The sequence below is a fragment of the Littorina saxatilis genome, linkage group LG9, assembly GCF_037325665.1.
Source record: "Littorina saxatilis isolate snail1 linkage group LG9, US_GU_Lsax_2.0, whole genome shotgun sequence".
Taxonomy (NCBI): domain Eukaryota; kingdom Metazoa; phylum Mollusca; class Gastropoda; order Littorinimorpha; family Littorinidae; genus Littorina; species Littorina saxatilis.
The window spans coordinates 27,622,366-27,643,083 of record NC_090253.1 but is presented as its reverse complement, the minus strand read 5'-3'; the positions used below and the strand labels follow the sequence as shown (position 1 = coordinate 27,643,083).

The following is a 20,718-nucleotide window of genomic DNA, read 5'->3' as shown; positions in this document are numbered from 1 at the left end:
TTTTTTATTTTTTGGCTGGGGGGAGGTTTCCGGAAACCCCAGAACCCCCCCACCCCCCCCCCCCCCTCGTCCGCCCCTGATAACACTTAGCAGTTGGCGGACTTATTGAGCGTAAGTTAAAGTGGTTTTACAGGCCAGTATATGACCCGAGTTGCAGCTTTTTCAAGAATAAATTTTGTTCAAATATTGTTTGTAGAGAGCTAAAAATAACCAATCAGTTTTGGTAGCTGCCGACCTTCCGCCAGACACACATTAATGCCGGGGGAAAATGAATAATTACTGGGCAGTAAAAATAAATACTGGGCGGTAGTAATGTTGCAGCTTCTTGCAGCTTCGCCCCGTATTCTTGAAGAAGCTGCAACTCATATACTGGCCAATTACTGACAAACCAATTGTAAAACCAATTACGCTCGATAAGTCCGCTAAGTGTTAGTTATGAAACGCCGGTAATTCCTTACCGGGGTGTCTCCGAGCTGTAAAGTTAGAGGCCGGACCCATCCCCCTCCTCTAAAGTCGCTACCTGTTAGTAACTTCACCAACAGTGACTGTCCATGTCACTCTTTTCATACGTTATTCCCTCATAGACACACATTGGTGACTTGACTAAACTGATCATAGATAGGTCCCTGACTAAATGCAGTAATGATGTGATACGCCCCTGATTGGCATTATGAAGGAATAATAAGCATCCAAGCCTCAAAAGTGATTTCCCTTGCAAAATCATAGTGGTTTGATTTTTGTGAATAAAATGCATAGTTTTTTAAATGAAGGAGAATAATTATTCGGGAGCATCTCGTTACTCCCCCGTATCGTTACTCCCCCGGCTCGTTACTCCCCCTTATCGCTACTCCCCCGGATCGTTACTCCCCCGTGCCTTTTTATTATTTTTTTTTAATATTGAGTTACTTGAATTTTCAAGAGAGAGAGAGAGAGTGAGAGAGAGAGCATGTTTAAAGAACTTACAACTGTCAGATCTGCCTGTACATTCGTGTACAGTACATATTTGAAAAAAAAGTATATATTTTAAGCAGAAGAGATACGGGGGAGTAACGAGATGCTCAGCTCGTTACTCCCCCGTATCGCTACTCCCCCGTATCGCTACTCTCCCCGGCGGCTCGATACTGAGTCCCGCCCCGGCTCGTTATTCCCCCGGCTCGTTACTCCCCCGTATCGCTACTCCCCCGGCTCGTTACTCCCCCGTACACAGACAATGACTGGATAACCCTGTGATAGTAAGTTAGCATGAAATATTGTTTTCCCGGAGAAATTGTCTGCATAAACAAACAAAGAAACAAATAAAACGGCTGGACAGGGGGGGGGGGGGGGGGGGAGAACAATATCATTTCATGCCAACTTACTATCACAGGGCCTATCCAGTCATTTTCTGTGTACGGGGGAGTAGCGATACGGGGGAGTAACGAGCCGGGGGAGTATCGAGCCGGGGGAGTAGCGATACGGGGGAGTAACGAGCTGATCCCAATTATTCAAGTATAGTAGGTAGTAGGCCCTACCAGCCTGAGAATGAGCTATCCTTCCGTGTTATGTTTTGTGTCGTGAGACATAAAACTGACTAGACAGCATGTGACCTTGTCCGAAAATCGAGCCAATCAAGTCGTGGTGTACTGAATGATGCAAGGCGCATGCGCATTTGCGTACCTTGTAAAAAATTCGCGGCGAGTCGAATGCATGTAATATAGACTAAACGGACGTGTTTCAACGTTCGTCTGTGTAATTATAAGTGGAATTTCAACATCCAGCTATTCATGCTGATATCCGGTGATTAACAAAACACAGATCACTCGGCATCGGCGAATAACGTCCGCACGGAGGTAGCAGCAGACGATAACTTGTCAGCAGGGGGAACTTTTGTCGAGACGATTTTTTTCATTGACCTACAAAGCAGAGTAAATGTCAAACTCATCGTTTCAATTCGCCAACCCAAGCCAGATCAGTAAGTATGATGAATACACACTAAAAAAATATGTCTGCGGTGAACTTTCTTGTCGTAATGAAGATAATGTTACCATGTTCTGTCACCTTTCCTTCCATTTCCATTTGGTCATGAATGTGTTGGCAAAGTGTACAGTCGCTAAGTAATTTTATTGTGTCAACAGTGTTCTTTTATCATGTGAACTGGTTAAGCAGTAGTAATACCTGGTTTATTCGTATTAAAAATGACAGGCAGTGGAAGATCTGACCTAGATTCGATCTTACATACATATATCAAATTAAAAACATCCGCGAAGTCCGTGTACTTTGCTTTGCTGGTTGATGGAGCTGGCACGTGTCCCAAGCATGTGTTTTGTTTAGGCCAACAAAAAAAAATTGTCTGTTTCTGGTAACATGGCTAAAAAAAATAGGGTCGGTAGGTAGGGATTTTGTTATATATTTTTTTTTTTTACCCCAAATGTAGACCAATAAAACTAACTTTAAAAATCGCGCAAAGAGACTGGATTCACTATACATAGAGACAAGACACTCAACACATTTACAAATCGTCAGCGGACTTTCGTTTTCACACGTTTTTGTTGTTCATTTTCTCACCCTGTCCTTTACCACCAAAAAAAAAAAAAAGTTTTTGAGTTTGGAAAAAAAAAGTTTAGGGTCGGCGCCGAAATTTAGGGTCGGTCGGGTGATCAGAAACAGACAATTTTTTTTTGTTGGCCTTCTTCTTCTTCTTTTCGATCGCCGATCACACTTGGAGTCCAGATCTTGAGATATAATTAGTGGTCCTCTGCAGCGCAGCCACTGGCCCGTACAGCTTGTTGTGCAGGGACTCCGGCATTGGCCAGATTTCCTCTCTCAGCACCTGGTGGTTCCTGCAGTCTCGTAGGATGTGGGCCGTGTCTTTCTCGTCCCCTGGCTCCACAAGACGAGATGAAGGGACCTCCAGTAGCTGAGGGTGGACTCCTTTGAGGCGCGGAGCCCGGCGCTGCACCTGCCTGGTGGATCCTCACAGGGCGAGCACCATTACTGTCAATTCTGTTTCCAAGTGTCATAATGGCAGTTGATGCGTAGTGTTGTGGTTTGTTGGAGTGCGCCGTGCGGCCCAACACATACGTCTTCAGCACTCGAGGTTTCTGTCAGGGTTACCTCACCCTTAGCTCATGGCCCAAGGACCTGCCCTGTGAGCACAAGGTTGGTCCATATTAGTCTGGCCTCTACCCTTCGGCCTGTCCAGCTTGGGAAGCCCTGCCAGGAGTTTACACTCCCGCTGGCATAGCTCTTAGGGTCACCGAGACACGCAAACCACCACACCACGTTAAGGAATGGGCCATGTGGTGGTTTTTTTGGCCTTAGGTCTAACAATTTTTTTTTTTTAAAGTCAGATTAGGTCGATGCAGTCCGCTGTGGGATTTGTTTTTAATTTGAACTCGCAATTAAATTATGCAAAATCATTCTTCTGAGCCTAGATTTTCTTTCTTGAATATGTTTGATACAAGTTTTCTTTTCTTTCTTTCTTTCTTTTATCTTTGTTTGTTGTTGTATTTTTTTGCTGTCCTTTGATTTTAATTTTTATTGTTTATACCTTTCCTTCCTATCAGATTTCTTTTTATGATTAAAGTGATAATGTCTAACAAAAAAACTGTCTCTCATCGCCCCAAGAGCTATACAGTTCAGGCCAGGGGTTGTAATTATGTGACCACACACCAGTCCCCCATTTCTTTAACCGTGGGGCGAGGACATTTTACGTGGCTGACATTGTGGTCATAAACATCATTTGCAACAGTTCTCGCTATGTCTATCAGTGTTGCTGTGTTTGGGGTGGTTGTGTGTGGTTTACACATATTGCAGAATGTGAAAAGCGATACGGTCATACCTTGTGTTGTTCTCTTGATTACATAGTCAGTGATGTACATTTTTCTGGCAACCTTTAGGACAATTGTCCTGAAGACTGAAAATCAATAGGACACAGTGTCCTGAGATTGCAATTTCAATAGGACAAGAACACGACTCGTAAAACCGCATTTAAAAAGATTTTTCAGTGTAAATTCTTCCACCTTCCTTGACTGTCATGACTAGATACTCAAAGGATTGAATCACATTTCAAAGTTATTTGAACAGTTGTCGGTTTTTTTTCACTGCCCATCTGTCGACAATGTTTTTCAGGTAGGCATCTGACCGTTCTGCGGGCCCCTCAAGTTTTGCTTTCAGGATCATGTCCTGGGTTTTGACACACAATCGGTTTCTTCGAGCACAACGTTTTTTCTGGATATTATGACGAAAAGTAATGCCTTGCGCATGTGCGAACATGCACGGGTGGTTCCCATTGGTTTATTGCTGAGCCAATGAATGCACTCGAGGCACCATATGGGTTCGGTTTTCTTTTTTTCTTCTTGATCCAACTTGAGGATAAATCAATTCAAAGAATCAGATCCCATATGGTGCCTCGTTCACTCAACAAACTGGTCACACGCAATGCGTACTTTCGCTTGGCAAAACCGAAACCAGCTTTCCTCACGCAGTGTTTACTTTCGCTTGGCAAAACCGAAACAAGCTTTCCTCTTGAAAATTGAACAGTCCGCATGTCCGCTTCATTGTCAAAAACGATCGGACCCTTGACCACTTCTTCTGTAGGTTAATCGGACTTGTGTCCTGCTGGGGTTAAAGCTATAGGTCCTGGGGAAATTGGATCGGTCAGAGACCGGAGACCGACTGAAATGTACATCACTGCATAGTTGCTAAATTCTGGCAAGCCCAGATCTGTGATCTAAATTGAATGCAATGTAAGCGCTTTGACCGATGCAAATGAAATTTAACCGTACTCTAGCTGTCCTCCCTCTACCAAGTATGATGGGACATCTGACCGACACCTGACCATATGAATTGGACATTGGCGTCTGCCGTCAGTTAATCGGACCATGAACAATGTCGGACGCCTAACAACATCCCTTTAATTTGCTTTACTTTTGCTCTAAGACATGGACGGGCGCTGTGGCGGGGTGGTAAGACGTCGGCCTCTTAATCGGAAGGTCGAGGGTTCGAATCCCTGCCGCGGCCGCCTGGTGGGATAAGTGTGGAGATTTTTCCGATCTCCCAGGTCAACTTATGTGCAGACCTGCTAGTGGCTTATCCCCCTTCGTGTGTACAAGCAAGCACAAGACCAAGTGCGCACGGAAAAGATCCTGTAATCCATGTCAGAGTTCGGTGGGTTATAGAAACACGAAAATACCCAGCATGCTTCCTCCGAAAGCGGCGTATGGCTGCCTAAATGGCGGGGTAAAAACGGTCATACACGTAAAATTCCACTCGTGTAAACACATGAGTGTACGTGGGAGTTTCAGCCCACGAACGCAGAAGAAGAAGAAGAAGCTCTAAGACATTACAGTCTATCATTTTTACATTTAGTCAAGTTTTGACTAAATGTTTTAACGTAGAGGGGGGAATCGAGACGAGGGTCGTGGTGTATGTGCGTGTGTGTGTGTGTCTGTCTGTGTGTGTGTGTGTGTAGAGCGATTCAGACTAAACTACTGGACCGATCTTTATGAAATTTGACATGAGAGTTCCTGGGTATGAAATCCCCGAACGTTTTTTCATTTTTTTGATAAATGTCTTTGATGACGTCATATCCGGCTTTTCGTGAAAGTTGAGGCGGCACTGTCAGTGTCACGCCCTCATTTTTCAACCAAATTGGTTGAAATTTTGGTCGGGTAATGTTCGACGAAGCCCGGACTTCGGTATTGCATTTCAGCGTGGTGGCTTAAAAATTAATTAATGGCTTTGGTCATTAAAAATCTGAACATTGTAAAAAAAATATGTTTTTTATAAAACGATCCAAATTTACGTTTATCTTATTCTCCATCATTTTCTGATTCCAAAAACATATAAATATGTTATATTCGGATTAAAAACAAGCTCTGAAAATTAAATATATAAAAATTATTATCAAAATTAAATTTTCCAAATCAATTTAAAAACACTTTCATCTTATTCCTTGTCGGTTCCTGATTCCAAAAACATATAGATATGATATGTTTGGATTAAAAACATGCTCAGAAAGTTAAAACGAAGAGAGGTACAGAAAAGCGTGCTATCCTTCCCAGCGCAACTACTACTCCGCTCTTCTTGTCAATTTCACTGCCTATGCCGTGAACGGTGGACTGACGATGCTACAAGTATACGGTCTTGCTGCGTTGCATTGCGTTCAGTTTCATTCTGTGAGTTCGACAGCTACTTGACTAAATCAGTAAATGTTGTATTTTCGCCTATGCGACTTGTTACATTTAGTCAAGTTTTGACTAAATGTTTTAACATAGAGGGGGAATCGAGACGAGGGTCATGGTGTATGTGTGTGTGTGTGTGTGTGTGTGTGTGTGTGTCTGTACGTGTGTGTGTGTAGAGCAATTCAGACCAAACTACTGGACCGATCTTTATGAAATTTGACATGAGAGTTCCTGGGAATGATATCCCCAGATACTTTTTTCTTTTTTTCGATAAATACTTTTGATGACGTCATATCCGGCTTTTTGTAAAAGTTGAGGCGGCACTGTCACACCCTCATTTTTCAATCAAATTGATTGAAATTTTTGTAAAGCAATCTTCGACGAAGGCCGGACTTCGGTATTGCATTTCAGCTTGGTGGCTTAAAAATTAATTAATGACTTTGGTCATTTAAAATCTGAAAATTGTAATAATTTTTTTTTTTATATAAAACGATCCAAATTTACGTTTATCTTATTCTACATCATTTCCTGATTCCAAAAACATATAAATATGTTATATTTGGATTAAAAACAAGCTCTGAAAAATAAAAATATAAAAATTATGATCAAAATTAAATTTCCGAAATCGATTTAAAAACAATTTCATCTTATTCCTTGTCGCGTCGGTTCCTGATTCCAAAAACATATAGATATGATATGTTTGGATTAAAAACATGCTCACAAAGTTAAAACGAAGAGAGGTACAGAAAAGCGTGCTATGCAGCACAGCAAAACCACTACCGCGCTAAACAGGCTCGTCAGTTTCACTCAAATATGCACAAGCGGCGGACTACGGTCATTGTGAAAAAATGCAGTGCGTTCAGTTTCATTCTGTGAGTTCCACAGCTTGACTAAATGTAGTAATTTCGCCTTACGCGACTTGTTATTCACTATCATCATCTTTTCCAGAGCGTGCCAAGGAGGTGTTACACTTGGATCATGTGGCGGTGTGTCGTGGCTACACGGGAGTGTCTGGACGCCGAGGTTTGCACAAAGGTGGATGTGAGAGCTGGTGCTGTGCATGGGCGCCAGACCATTCCTTTCTAGCCTGGTCCGCCGGCCATCGCATGATTCACCTCATTCCCTGGGACGCTAAGCAGCCAAAAAAGTGAGGGGTTAATACATGCAAATTATGGATTTTATTTAATGGATTTTATTTTCTACTGATGTGATACAAGATCAGTTGAATTCTGCTGTAGTTTAGCTGGTAGTATTAGTTGACAGCTGGAAATATGTAATTTGATTAGCGCCCTGGCTAGCAGTCTGGCAGAAAAAAAGAGAACAAAATTGATCCAAGGAAGACTAATGAGTGTCTAGTCCCGTATATATGGTGCAGGTGGCTTTGTTTATTTTTCAGGCGAAGTTTTGAGTCCATTAGATTCATATCACCATTTTGTGGTATAGTTTTAGTCAGACCGTCATTTTCAGAACCAGTGGATTGGCACTATTGCACCTGATTGACAATGACATATCAAGTTAGTGTTCACGTGACTCTAGATTTTAAAACAATCTGTAGTTGCACATTTTATGGTGTCAATGACACAACGATGTTGAACAACATCAAGTATAGGCCCTGCGAAATAATGTGTTATAAACACAGTGCTGTCTCGATTTTTAGATGTGATCAATTTAGCTGAACTGCAGTAAAAAAACAAATGCTGCTGGTTTGAATTTACACAGAATTGCACAACGATGTCTGTTTCTTTTCATGTTCACAAGCCACTGGAAAGTTCTATGTCCATTTGTTAAGGTGTGGTTTACCCCTTTCAGATTATCTGCTCGCTAAGTAAAGCATGTTCTGAAGGAACATTGCTTATCCAAGAAACTATTTTTGCATTGTTTATGGTTAATTTAAATTCTAAGCGTAACACTTTAAATTCTAAGCATAACACACCACATAATGAAATAAAAAAGGTAAGTTTTTTACGTGTAGAATTTTTCTGACTAATTTTGGAACGTTGGCAGTCTCTTTGTTCTTGGATTTACATCACATAATGACTTGCACCTGAGGGCTCCAAGAAAATGTAAGATCTTTGTTTTTCTGTAACTTGCAGACATGACCCCAATGACACACAGGGCTTAGGAGGTCGACAGTACCACATCATAGACTGCGGTGAAATCGTACACAGCATGGTCTTTGGCCACAGCTCAAACAGAATTCACAAGCAGCGTTGGAAGCGACAGCGATGCGACATAACATCTCTGGTATTGGCTTCCGGACATCCGTCAGGACGCATCAAACTGTGGAACTGTGAGACAGGTCAGTAGTAAGACTGATGTGACAGGGGTGCAGTGTTGTTCTCAGGCCTCCATCTTCAGTTACTAACACATGCTTTTTTAATCTGAGGCATTGTTCTGACCCCTTCCTGGACAACCTTCTGATGATTTGGACATGTAGGAGGTCTTCTGACAGATGAATAATTTTGCAGCCAGGATATTTCGACCGATAGATATGTATTTACAATCCAGAAGTATAAGGCACTCCTTGGAGTCAATTGTTCCAAAATTAAAAAAGAAATTAAAAAAGAATGGCAGAACTGCCAAAAAGACAACAAATGTGTCTGATTTGAAAAATATTTTTGGGTTTAGCCGACTACCCTAATTTGTGCACTGTTTTTATTTTTCTCAACAGTGTCAATGATTGCATGCATTATTTAGAAGCTTGTTTGGAAAGTGTTTCATGGCTTTTCGGTGGACAAAACAGATGGGCAATACTAGTTTAGAATTTTTGGTGTGAACCAGGACTGGCGAGTATTGCTTTTCATAGGAGGGGAAACAGTTGTTTCACAAGTAAAAAGTAATTCTGATACTGTTCAAAAAGAATGGCATATAAAGCCAGACTTCATCAAGTTGTGGAAATTCTTTATTGTCACCCTCCCCCTAAAAAAAAGAAGTGCAGAATGAATGATGAGTGGTGAAGGTGCACATTTAAATGATCAACATGAGCAACTATCTCACCATTTCCTTTATCTTCTCAGGTGCTCTCCTGCTGGAAATCATGGACCACAAAGACATTGTCCATGATCTTCACTTCACCCATGACGGCACCTTAGGGCTGGCGTCTGCTTCGCGAGACGGCTCTGTGAAACTCTGGGAATTTGACGAACAAGGGGATTGCAATCTCTACCTCACCATTAAAACCAATACCAATCACGCCTTCTGCTGTCGGTGGTCTCCCAATAGAAATTATGTTGCTGTGGTTGGAAGTATTAAAATGGTGAGTTTGTGTGTGTGTGTGTTTCTGCGTGTGCGTGTTTCTCTGTGTGTGTATGTGTGTGTTGCACAGTCAGCCTTGTAACAGTTTTGGTGTGTCTCATTCATGGACAAACAAAAGATACTGTTTGTTCATGTGATTGTTCCCAGACCTCATTCACCAAAATCTAACTTTTTATGAAAATCAATCAAAATTGTTAAAGAAAAATTGATGTGCCAACTTTTGGTTGTTGACTTGTGGAATTGGTATGCAGTGCCTCAAAAACTGTTAGCAGGAAAATGAGAATTAAAAGGCACAGTCTGCCTCAAATGGTTTACAGAACGATTTAAATCTTCTCACGAAAAAAAGCAGTTCTGAACTTATGGAACACACTTGCAATAGCATCTAACAGCATTAAGTGACACTGTTCGTTTTAATTAATGGCTATATTTAGCTTGCGTAAACCACACACCAGATTTTGTGGTTTATTTTACCCCTGAGCCATCGTGAACCCGTGTCACGCACGTTCATTTTTTGACTCACATGCGAAGCAAAAGTGAGTCTATGTACTCACCCGAGTCGTCCGTCCGTCCGTCCGTCCGGACGTCCGTCCGTCCGTCCAGAAAACTTTAACGTTGGATATTTCTTGGACACTATTCAGTCTATCAGTACCAAATTTGGCAAGATGGTGTATGATGACAAGGCCCCAAAAAACATACATAGCATCTTGACCTTGCTTCAAGGTCAAGGTCGCAGGGGCCATAAATGTTGCCTAAAAAACAGCTATTTTTCACATTTTTCACATTTTCTCTGAAGTTTTTGAGATTCAATACCTCACCTATATATGATATATAGGGCAAAGTAAGCCCCATCTTTTGATACCAGTTTGGTTTACCTTGCTTCAAGGTCAAGGTCACAGGAGCTCTTCAAAGTTGGATTGTATACATATTTTGAAGTGACCTTGACCCTGAACTATGGAAGATAACTGTTTCAAACTTAAAAATTATGTGGGGCACATGTTATGCTTTCATCATGAGACACATTTGGTCACATATGATCAAGGTCAAGGTCACTTTGACCCTTATGAAATGTGACCAAAATAAGCTAGTGAACCACTAAAAGTGACCATATCTCATGGTAGAAAGAGCCAATAAGCACCATTGTACTTCCTATGTCTTGAATTAACAGCTTTGTGTTGCATGACCTTGGATGACCTTGACCTTGGGTCAAGGTCACATGTATTTTGGTAGGAAAAATGTGTAAAGCATGTGAGTCGTATGGGCTTTGCCCTTCTTGTTTCTCTCACAATTTCGTCATCAGTTTCTGTTTGTGATTTCAATGCGACTCGCTGTTCTGCAATAGCACGTAATTGTGTACCTCTAAATCTAAAATGCAACAAATGACTGCGAGTCACACGAACTTATCGGCGGCGGTTGGCTTCAAAGGAAGCAAGCGATATGCAGAAAATTCGTCTGCTTGGGGAACGACGACCTTGAGTGACAAGCTTCCGGGCTCCCTTTTTTAAAACTTTCAAAACTTCGAGTTGTACTGATCTTGTCTTGATGAAAAAAGAAATCTTTTATGATTTAAGAATGTTTGTGTTACAAGCTGTTCATTTATTATTTAGATTTTAAAAGTTAGGTCTAACGCCAAAACGAGGCGTCTGATTGTGACGCAAAAATATATTCTTTGAAAAATGCTCGCTCTTTACGGAGGGCACCTAGGATGTTCTCAAGCGGTGAGTGTTTAAACGAAAGGGTGTTTGTACTTTGTGTAAAAGCCTGACAGTGTCTGTGACCAAAAACTAATGGTTTACAGGAAGCTGACTGTGCCTTTAAAGAGTTCATGTTTTTGAAAAACATTTGCAACCACACTGCTCTCTTAGATTTCATTTGCATGCCTTAAAACTATTTGACTTGCTCCTGAAAAAGTTATGTTCTGTTCCTGTGTTCTGCAAGATTATCCTTTGTGTCATTCTAATCTTGCATTATGAAAGATGTAATCTTCATGTCGTTCTGACTTCTGTTTCTGAGCTGTGAAAGAATGAACCTTTGTGTCGTTTTGTACTTGGGTTTTCAGGCTTTGCTGTTCGTGCTTGAAGATCGGAAAGTCAAATCTCGCCTTCGCCTGGAAGGTCATCACCACGATGTTGTGAACTGTGACTTTTCACCGGACGGGGCTCTGCTCGCCACAGCGTCCTATGATTCTCGCATCATTATCTGGGATGTGGACAATCGGACACAAATTGCAGAACTGGGGTGAGCCATGTAGTATGCTGTCTAATGTTGAAAACAAGAAGTTTTTTGGGGTGGGGGGGGGGGTTGATTGTTATAGAACTACAGTGGAATCTGTCTTTTAATTTAAGAGCTCAAAACAGAGAAAATCAGGTCTTAAAAAGGAGGAAGTCTTAAAAAAGAGGTTAATTTACAGAGTTTATGAACAGAAAGTCTACCCCCCGCGGGTTAGGGGGAAGAATTTACCCGATGCTCCCCAGCATGTCGTAAGAGGCGACTAACGGATTCTGTTTCTCCTTTTACCCTTTTTAAGTGTTTCTTGTATAGAATATAGTCAATGTTTGTAAAGATTTTAGTCAAGCAGTATGTAAGAAATGTTAAGTCCTTTGTACTGGAAACTTGCATTCTCCCAGTGAGGTCATATATTGTACTACGTTGCAAGCCCCTGGAGCAATTTTTTGATTAGTGCTTTTGTGAACAAGAAACAATTAGCAAGTGGCTCTATCCCATCCCCCCCCCCCCCCCCTTTCCCCGTCGCGATATAACCTTGAACGGTTGAAAACGACGTTAAACACCAAATAAAGAAAGAAAGAACAGAAAGTCTAAGAAAGCAGGGACTTAATTTAAAAGGCAGGAAGTCTTAAATTGGGGGGTCTTAAAAGGCGGGTTCCAGTGAACAAAGACAAACAATCAATGACACAAGAGGAAATTTTGGTTGAAAAATAACTGATTCATAATTAGAAATAACACAGAGCAGAGCAGTTTGGTCATAGATGTTTCACCATCTCCTCAGCCAATTCATAATGTAGAAAACAAGCCTTTCCAACTACTTGCATTTTTGAGTGCATGCTAAACATTGGCTTTGTTGCACCCATTAACTCGACCTGATCATAATGAGCGCTTCTGGGGTGATAACGCGAGACAACTCCTGTGATCTTGCCGCGAGGTTCCACCTGTTGCCATTGTTTTTTTACCGTATAAAATGACTTACACACGAACTGTTACCAAAGCGACATGCCATTTGGGACCAATGCACGGTTTTTTGAGTCACTTGAGAAAAAGTGACTCTATGTAATCGGTCAGTGTTAGTCTGTCCGGCCGGCCGTCCGTCCGTAGACACCACCTTAACGTTGGACTTTTCTCGGAAACTATCAAAGCGATCGGGCTCATATTTTGTTTAGTCGTGACCTCCAATGACCTCTACACTTTAACGATGGTTTCGTTGACCTTTGACCTTTTTCAAGGTCACAGGTCAGCGTCAAAGGAAAAATTAGACATTTTATATCTTTGACAAAGTTCATCGGATGTGATTGAAACTTTGTAGGATTATTCTTTACATCAAAGTATTTACATCTGTAGCCTTTTACGAACGTTATCAGAAAAACAAGGGAGATAACTAGCCTTTTCTGTTCGGCAACACACAACTTAACGTTGGGCTTTTCTCGGAAACTATAAAAGTGACCGGGCTCAAATTTTATGTGAACGTGACTCCCAGTGACCTCTACACTTTGACGTCTGCTTTGGTGACCTTTGACCTTTTTCAAGGTCACAGGTATGTCTTGAATTCTTCAGGTATGCATTGTGTTGTGAATAGCAATTTCTTCCTGTCCATCTGATGCCTCATATAATATTCAGAACTGCGAAAGTGACTCGATCGAGCGTTTGCTCTTCTTGTTCCTTTCTCGTGTGATCTTGCCGCGAGGTTCCGCCTGTTACCAGCCAAAAGAAAGAAGGGGCATAACCTCACCAGAACCGCCCATTGATGGGGCTCATTTTGAATTGTATGTATTTTTTTTGTATTATTGCAGACATTTGTACCCAAAGCCGGGGCTGATCTATGCGGGAGGTGCTAACGATCACTACGTCTACTCTGTCAAGTTCTCCCCTGAAGGAACTCGACTTGCATCAGTGGGAGATGACGGGTAAGGAAATCAGTCGCGCAAAAAAGACAGCCGCCCCGTCAACTAAGTTTTGACTTAGATTTGTTTAGCTGAATGATGTCAAAGAGATTCTTTTGTTCATTCGATGCTTTCCTGAACACGAAGTATTGTGTGTTCATCACCTTGTCTTATCTGAACAATTTCAAAACTTGTGACTTCTACTGGTCTCCTAGTGTTAGTAGGAAACCGGCTTACTTTTTTCTGACAGACCGTGAAACTTCTCGTATGTAAAAGGACACGCTTGCAAACAGCAACTGTTCACAGTACAAACAATTCAGAATTGAAAACCAAAGAGTTGCATTTTTTTCTGCAGAAATGGTGTAACAATGATCCTTATAATAAAACAAACATAGTTTTCTTGCTCTGAAATACTTGTTCATTGATTTTTGTGGGGGTTTTGGGGGCTGTTTTTTTTCTTCTCCAGGTATGTTCGTGTCTGGCAGTTGCCGGACATGTCCGACCCTGTTACCATAGCAGCAGTGGATGGGGGTCGTTGCTGTTCATTCTCCTCCGATGGCCAGCTTCTCACTGTTGGGTCAGTATTCTAGTTTTCTTCTTTTATTCCTCTAATACTTTATTAAAGCACATGTATAATTTATATAAATGATGATTTAATGGGATAAAAATACCAGCTGCTTTCTTCTTTGCTTTTATTACTCAAGCAGTGGATCTTTTTGCTTTAATTACAAAATTTATTGATGATTTATGTGTGAAAATGTTTTATCTGTTGTCGTAAAAATATATGTTTTAAGTACATGTAGTACAGTAAAGTTCTCTCAGAATTATTATATGTCTCAGGAATATCAAAGTTATTAAATGGGGAAATTCTTAGAAAGAGATGTAGGTTGACCACAATGTAAATTGAAGCAATAACATGATTGTGCATTGCACCATATTTGACCTAAATGTTACGTGAATAGTTTCTCTGGGTCCAGTTTGATAGAAGGGTTCATTTGTGCAAGTTAATAGTTTGTGAAAGTCGTTCATAATTATGCCCCCACAAATACAAAGGGAAACAGCTGGCGCTAGGTTCGAGAAAACTGGATGGGTTGGTAGTTCGGGGAGGCAGTGCAAAGGTGGGAAGGAGCAAGTGGCTAGTTTTTTTTTAATGCTATTTTAGTTTTTTAGGGGGATGGGGCAGCGTGGGGATGGGGCATGGAAGAAATAGAGACAGAGTTCATTTTAGGAGCTTACTTTACGGGTTACATTCGTTTAATACATGGTTGTTTAATTGTCTTTTCGCCTGTCGCTTGTATTGTATTTCTTTTTGAATTGTCTGCAAATTTCACATGTTTTGTTTTGTTTTGCTGGTTGTCAGTGAGTTTTCTGTTTGTTTTGGTGGTTGTCATCAGAATGTTTTGGTGTTTGTCAATATGTTTCTTTTGGTGGTTGTCACCAGATATTATTCTTGTAAACACTGCATTGACACTCACACCTTGGTTCTGTTGGATGCATGTTGTTTCAAGTCTCATTGTCTGTTTGTTTTGAGCTACAATGTACTTTATTTTCGTGATGACGTCTGTGTTAATTTAACCTTGTCCGATATGAGTTGTTTTTCATGTCAAGGTTTTTGTTTTGTGCTGTGAGTGACATTGTACAGCGTGTATTATTGGGATGGGTTTACTAGCTGTAGGCCTACACCAAAAGCGAACACGACACCTGTCAACATGACAAGACATGTTCTCACAGTCCTTAGTGGGTATTTAAAAATAAAAAAACTCAGCTTTTTGGCAACTGCTCGGCATGTATCTGTCAAAGCATAAGCAGAAACAACACACACCAGCTGTTTATTTTTGACATATATTGCCAGCCCTGACAGTTAGTGCTACTGTTTTATATCTGATGTTTTATGTTTGTTGGGTGGGAAAACATTGTGGTGTGGAATTTGATGGGTGGTGTGGAATTTGATCGGTGCGGCCAAACTTGATGAGCGACTGGCCTACTCATAATGTGTAGAAATGAGAATGGCAAAGTTCGAAGTTACGTGACAGGGATTTGAAAGGTGCACGCACACACAGTGACACGCACACACGCACACACACACACACACACACACACACACACACACACACACTCTCACTCTCACTCACACTCACACACACTCACTCACTCACAGTCAGAGATGCAGGGGATTATACACACACGCGTATGCATGAATACACTCACAGTCATTCAGCCACGCATGACAAGGATGAATAAACACACACAAACACACAACCACACGCATGGTCAAGAGATACAGGGGATTGTGGGGACAGTACGACTGACCGAGATTAGACGGCAATGGGGAGTGGGGGTAGGGCAATAGCAGTAACCACCATGCACCTCTGTGGTAAAGTGCCCAACCCCCCCCCCCCCGATTTAACTTCTGTAAATGTACCCCCAATGTACCTCCTGTTTTTCTTTGATTTTTGGAGGTCTTAAAAGTTAAAAGGAGTTTTCAATCTGTCCCGTCACCAATCATGGACCTCAATACTCAGTGTTGAAATACTCTGTTATTATGTCATTGGGAGGGTCTTTTTCAATGTTCGCTTGGTTTTAAACAAAAGGTCTGCTGTGTGTGTGTGTGTGTGTTAGAGAGAGAGAGAGAGAGCGACTGTGTGAGTATGTGTGTGTTTGTGCACGTCCTACCTTATAGGCCACCACCGCTGCTGCCTACAGTAGGTGTAAGCTTGTTCCGTATTTCACGATTACTCTCGGCTGTCAGAGTAGTTCAATCATTAACGACAGTGCCCTTGGTCTATTTTTACCCCCTTTCACCACACCGCAAGCAAGCCCTTGATATCGGTCTTCTAGTCAGGGGTGTTTTACGCTAAAATGCATGATGTAAATATTCTTCTGTGTAGTCTCTAGGATGTGTCAAAAGTATAACAGGTATACTGTGGATTGAATTATGGCCAGGCAACATTCGGACATTTTGGTTGTGCGTATGTGCTTAGGTGTTTTTGTTGTATTGTTTTTTCTATGTCAGCTCTGATTTGTTTAGTACGTCTGTATTTGAGAGAGAGGGGTGGGGGGAGAGTGAGGACGAGAGATGAAAACTTGGAGAGAAATAAGCACTGCTGTGAACACATTAGCGGCAAAGGCCATACTATGTAAACTGGTACTGATACAAACTGAATGAGAAAAGAAAACAGAGTTGTACATGATACATAAAAAAAACACCTGTCTTCTTCAATCGACAAAAACCACAGGCACATGACGCAGTTTTGGAAGAGTTGGAGTCTGATAGCAAACTGTTATGCCTTTAGCTTTGCAGGCAATACTACAGCATATGGGCAGGCTGTCACATTACTCCTACCCCCCCCCCCCCCCCCCCCCGCCCTCCCCCCTTCTATATATATATATATATATACAACTTGTGTCTGTGTGTGTGTGTGTGTGTGTGTTCGCGACGCACGGCCAAAGTTCTCGATGGATCTGCTTCAAATTTGGTGGGCATATTCAGGTAGACCGGACTTCCTCCGAAAGCGGTGTATGGCTGCCTTAATGGCGGGGTAAAAACGGCAATACACGTAAAATTCCACTCGTGCAAAAAACACGAGTGTACGTGGGAGTTTCAGCCCACGAACGCAGAAGAAGAAGAAGAAGAAGGTAGACCGGACACAACCTGGTCGATGAGAATTTTCAACACGTGCTCTCAGCGCGCAGCGCTGAACCGATTTTGGTTTTTCTGTTCATCTTCCCAGATCCATTCCCAGTAACTCTTCCTTATCTTCTCCAGTGTTTTGCGTTTATCTCCCTTCCTTCGTGTGGCGTCAATCCATATTCCCGTTACTATTTTTAGAAGGTCACTGTCCACAACGCTTTCATCCCGGCGAAGCCGGATATTCCCGTTACTATTTTTAGAAGGTCACTGTCCACAACGCTTTCATCCCGGCAAAGCCGGGTATTCCTCTACTACTACAGAAAACAACCAAAAAACAATGTCACACGCATGTGCTTAACATGACAACAACTGAACTTGCGGTCATGGGATGAACAGCACGTCGGGCCGGAAATGTCAATGAATCACGAGTTCCACGTGACACTTTTTCAGTTTCGGGGAAATGAGATCAAAATAATAGTGGGTGGTGCGACTGTCACTGCTAGCTTTCCACTGGGAGGAAGCGACCGGAATTTCCCAACGATGGGACATCCTAGTAAGGCCAACAAAAAAAAATAGGTGTGGTTTCGGTAACATAGCCAAAAAAAATAGGGTAGGAAGGTAGGCAATCACTTTTTTTTTTTAACTTTTTTTTCTAATGTGTACAAATTAAACCTACTTGACAGGGAAATAAGTGTGCGACTCCGGCGCTTTCGCTTTCATTGCGTTTTCTGCACTCGTTTTCTTGGTTTTTTGTTGTTGTTGTTGTTGACAAATGTAATAAAAAGTTATAGGGTCGGCCCCTAAAAATAGGGTAGGTCGGGTTACCACACTTATTTTTTTTTTAGGCCTAATGAAAAAAAAAATCTTAAAATTAACAGTCGCGCTACCCCAAAAGTCAAGGGATTTCGTTTTTGTCCCTTGACTTTGGAGATGACAAGAAAATATCGGGCGCAAGAACGTGATTTGTACAAATTTTTACAAATCACGGGTTAACAGCATGCCATCTATAGGTGGAAGGAGACTCCTTGAAACAAATATGCATGTACTAAACGGCTGTTGACGTACTGATTGGAAGCACAAGATAGGCGCGAAGGTACAGCGCAGGCCTGAAAGTGGCGAGTACATGTAACCGGCGAGCAGAAATGTTCATCTACTCGCCAAATGCGAGTTAAGTTGCTGAAACAAAGTGTTGGTTTGGCTAGTAAAGTTTGCTCTCGGGCTGGTAAATTTTCAGAATCACTAGCCAAAGGCGAGTACACTATTTGTTGGACTTTCAGGGCTGCAGTGTAGATATAATATATGTGTAAGCTTTTGATAGAGTGGCTAGGAAGAAAGTGAAGCATTATTTTTGGCGATGCTTTTGTTGTGTCAGCAAAGTTGAGCTGTCTTTTTCAAGGAAAGAATAATTGTTGAGAACAACAGCACAGCGACTTTCTAGTTTCTACGACCTTTGCTCCGAATGCAAATAAAGGCTTGACTGGCCTCTGGTAGAAACATAGGTTGACGTGATACACATCTCTGCCTGGGCCGGGGGCAGTAGTTGTTGCATCCGTCGAACAATCCTCGAAGTGCCACTTGGACATTTAAAGGTACCATCCTTCTCGCGCAACTTGAGCGGTCATGAGGAAGATCTATGGCCGGACAGTGCCCCGAGTTCTCACTTCGTAGTGATAATGTAATGATTATGAATATGATGGTTTAGCCAGTATTGTAATGTCGTTCCTGTTTCGCCGTTGCATTCAGTTTAAAGGTCCTTGTCTACATTTTTATACCGAAATCGCCATTTGACCATTAAAATGCAGAGTCTATTATCTACAAATATCATTAATACACCCCCTTTCGATCAGGAAAGACGAAGCCAGTGTAGCCGTTTGAAAATTCATTGTAGTATTCCAGCGTAGTACGCATAGTAGGATATCCTTATTTGGAAACTGATGCCAAGCGCAAAACTCCTCTCAAATCCCGTGCAATTTCGTGCGTTTTAAAAAAAGCGTGGACAGTGCTCCAGTGTCAAACTTTTGCTGCACTTGTTTGGGCGTGGCTATAAGCATAGTGACATGAATTTGATTGGTCAGTATTTTTAGGCAAAGCACATGTTCTCAGCAAACAGAAAACAAAATATTGGAAGCGTGAGTCACGCTACCCAAAAATAAAATCTTTTTTTACATATATTTTTTTTCTATAACTTTTTCCCCCATGGTTCATTCATCATCTGACATAACTTTTTAGCGAAATCTAACCATAAGATTATTGAAAACAAGTCGCGTAAGGCGAAATTACTACATTTAGTCAAGCTGTGGAACTCACAGAATGAAACTGAACGTAGTCCGCCGCTAGTGCAAAAGGCAGTGAAAGTGACGAGCCTGTTTGGCGCGGTAGCGATTGCGCTGTGCTTCATAGCACGCTTTACTGTACCTCTCTTCGTTTTAACTTTCTGAGCGTGTTTTTAATCCAAACATATATCTATATGTTTTTGGAATCAGGAACCGACAAGGAATAAGATGAAATAGTTTTTAAAACGATTTCGGAAATTTAATTTTGATCATGATTTTTATATTTTTAATTTTCAGAGCTTGTTTTTAATCCAAATATAACATATGTATATGTTTTTGGAATCAGAAAATGACGAAGAATAAGATGAAATTGTTTTTGGATCGTTTAATAAAAAAATAATTTTAATTACAAGTTTCCGATTTTTAATGACCAAACTCACTCATTAGTTTTTAAGCCACCAAGCTGAAATGCAATACCAAACCCCGGGCTTCGTCGAAGATTGCTTTGCCAAAATTTCAATCAATTTGATTGAAAAATGAGGGTGTGACAGTGCCGCCTCAACTTTTACAAAAAGCCGGATATGACATCATCAAAGGTATTTATGGAAAAAATGAAAAAACGTCCGGGGATATCATACCCAGGAACTCTCATGTCAAATTTCATAAAGATCGGCCCAGTAGTTTAGTCTAAATCGCTCTACACACACACACAGACAGACAGACAGACACACACATACACCACGACCCTTGTCTCGATTCCCCCCTCTATGTTAAAACATTTAGTCAAAACTTGACTAAATGTAAAAAGCAAAAATATAGACGACCACCTTTTATGTTTCCCCGCTTGTTGGGCAGAGTGAAATTAAATGGGGGGGGGGGGGGGGGGGGGGGGGGTAGTAGGTTTTCTTTCAGACATCTCCGCGACAACGATTAACCCGGTACATTGCCAGTCTGCTTTTACAAATTCTGCTCTTACAGTGGACCCCCCCCTACATCGGGTTATTCTGTGCATATTGTGTTGGGGTTCACCTCCAAATGAGGCTAAAATTTGCACGGATAAACAAACAGTCTTGGCACTACTATAAACGCCTAATTGACTCCGCTGAACAAACCACCGCTAGCACGAGGTCTTGTGTTGACAGCTTAGCTGAAAAAGGCTGTGGAGCCACAGTAGGGACAGTTTTGTGGAGGAGGTCGGACTTCGTATCTTTAAGACCTTGTTACACCCCCGGTATAGGGGTGTGTATAGGTTTCGCTCGATGTGTTTGTTTGTGTGTTTGTGTTCG

At 41.6% G+C, this 20,718-nt stretch overlaps 1 protein-coding gene across 3 annotated transcripts in view; it reads left to right on the top strand.

Moving 5' to 3' along the window:
* The first annotated feature begins 1,648 nt into the window (after nucleotides 1-1,648).
* LOC138975761 (WD repeat and SOCS box-containing protein 1-like) overlaps nucleotides 1,649-20,718 on the top strand; it is a 30,930-nt gene continuing 11,860 nt past the window's right edge. For 2 of the 3 annotated variants that reach the window (XR_011458741.1, XM_070348512.1), the window contains exons 1-7: nucleotides 1,649-1,951; nucleotides 7,113-7,311; nucleotides 8,258-8,463; nucleotides 9,182-9,420; nucleotides 11,476-11,654; nucleotides 13,439-13,552; nucleotides 13,995-14,105. Coding sequence is in view for 2 of the 3 variants with exons in the window: in XM_070348512.1 (XP_070204613.1) it covers nucleotides 1,909-1,951; nucleotides 7,113-7,311; nucleotides 8,258-8,463; nucleotides 9,182-9,420; nucleotides 11,476-11,654; nucleotides 13,439-13,552; nucleotides 13,995-14,105 (1,091 nt within the window). In the remaining variant the exon portion in view is untranslated. The remainder of the gene's footprint in view (nucleotides 1,952-7,112; nucleotides 7,312-8,257; nucleotides 8,464-9,181; nucleotides 9,421-11,475; nucleotides 11,655-13,438; nucleotides 13,553-13,994; nucleotides 14,106-20,718) is intronic. The other variant, XM_070348511.1, reaches the window with a different exon arrangement.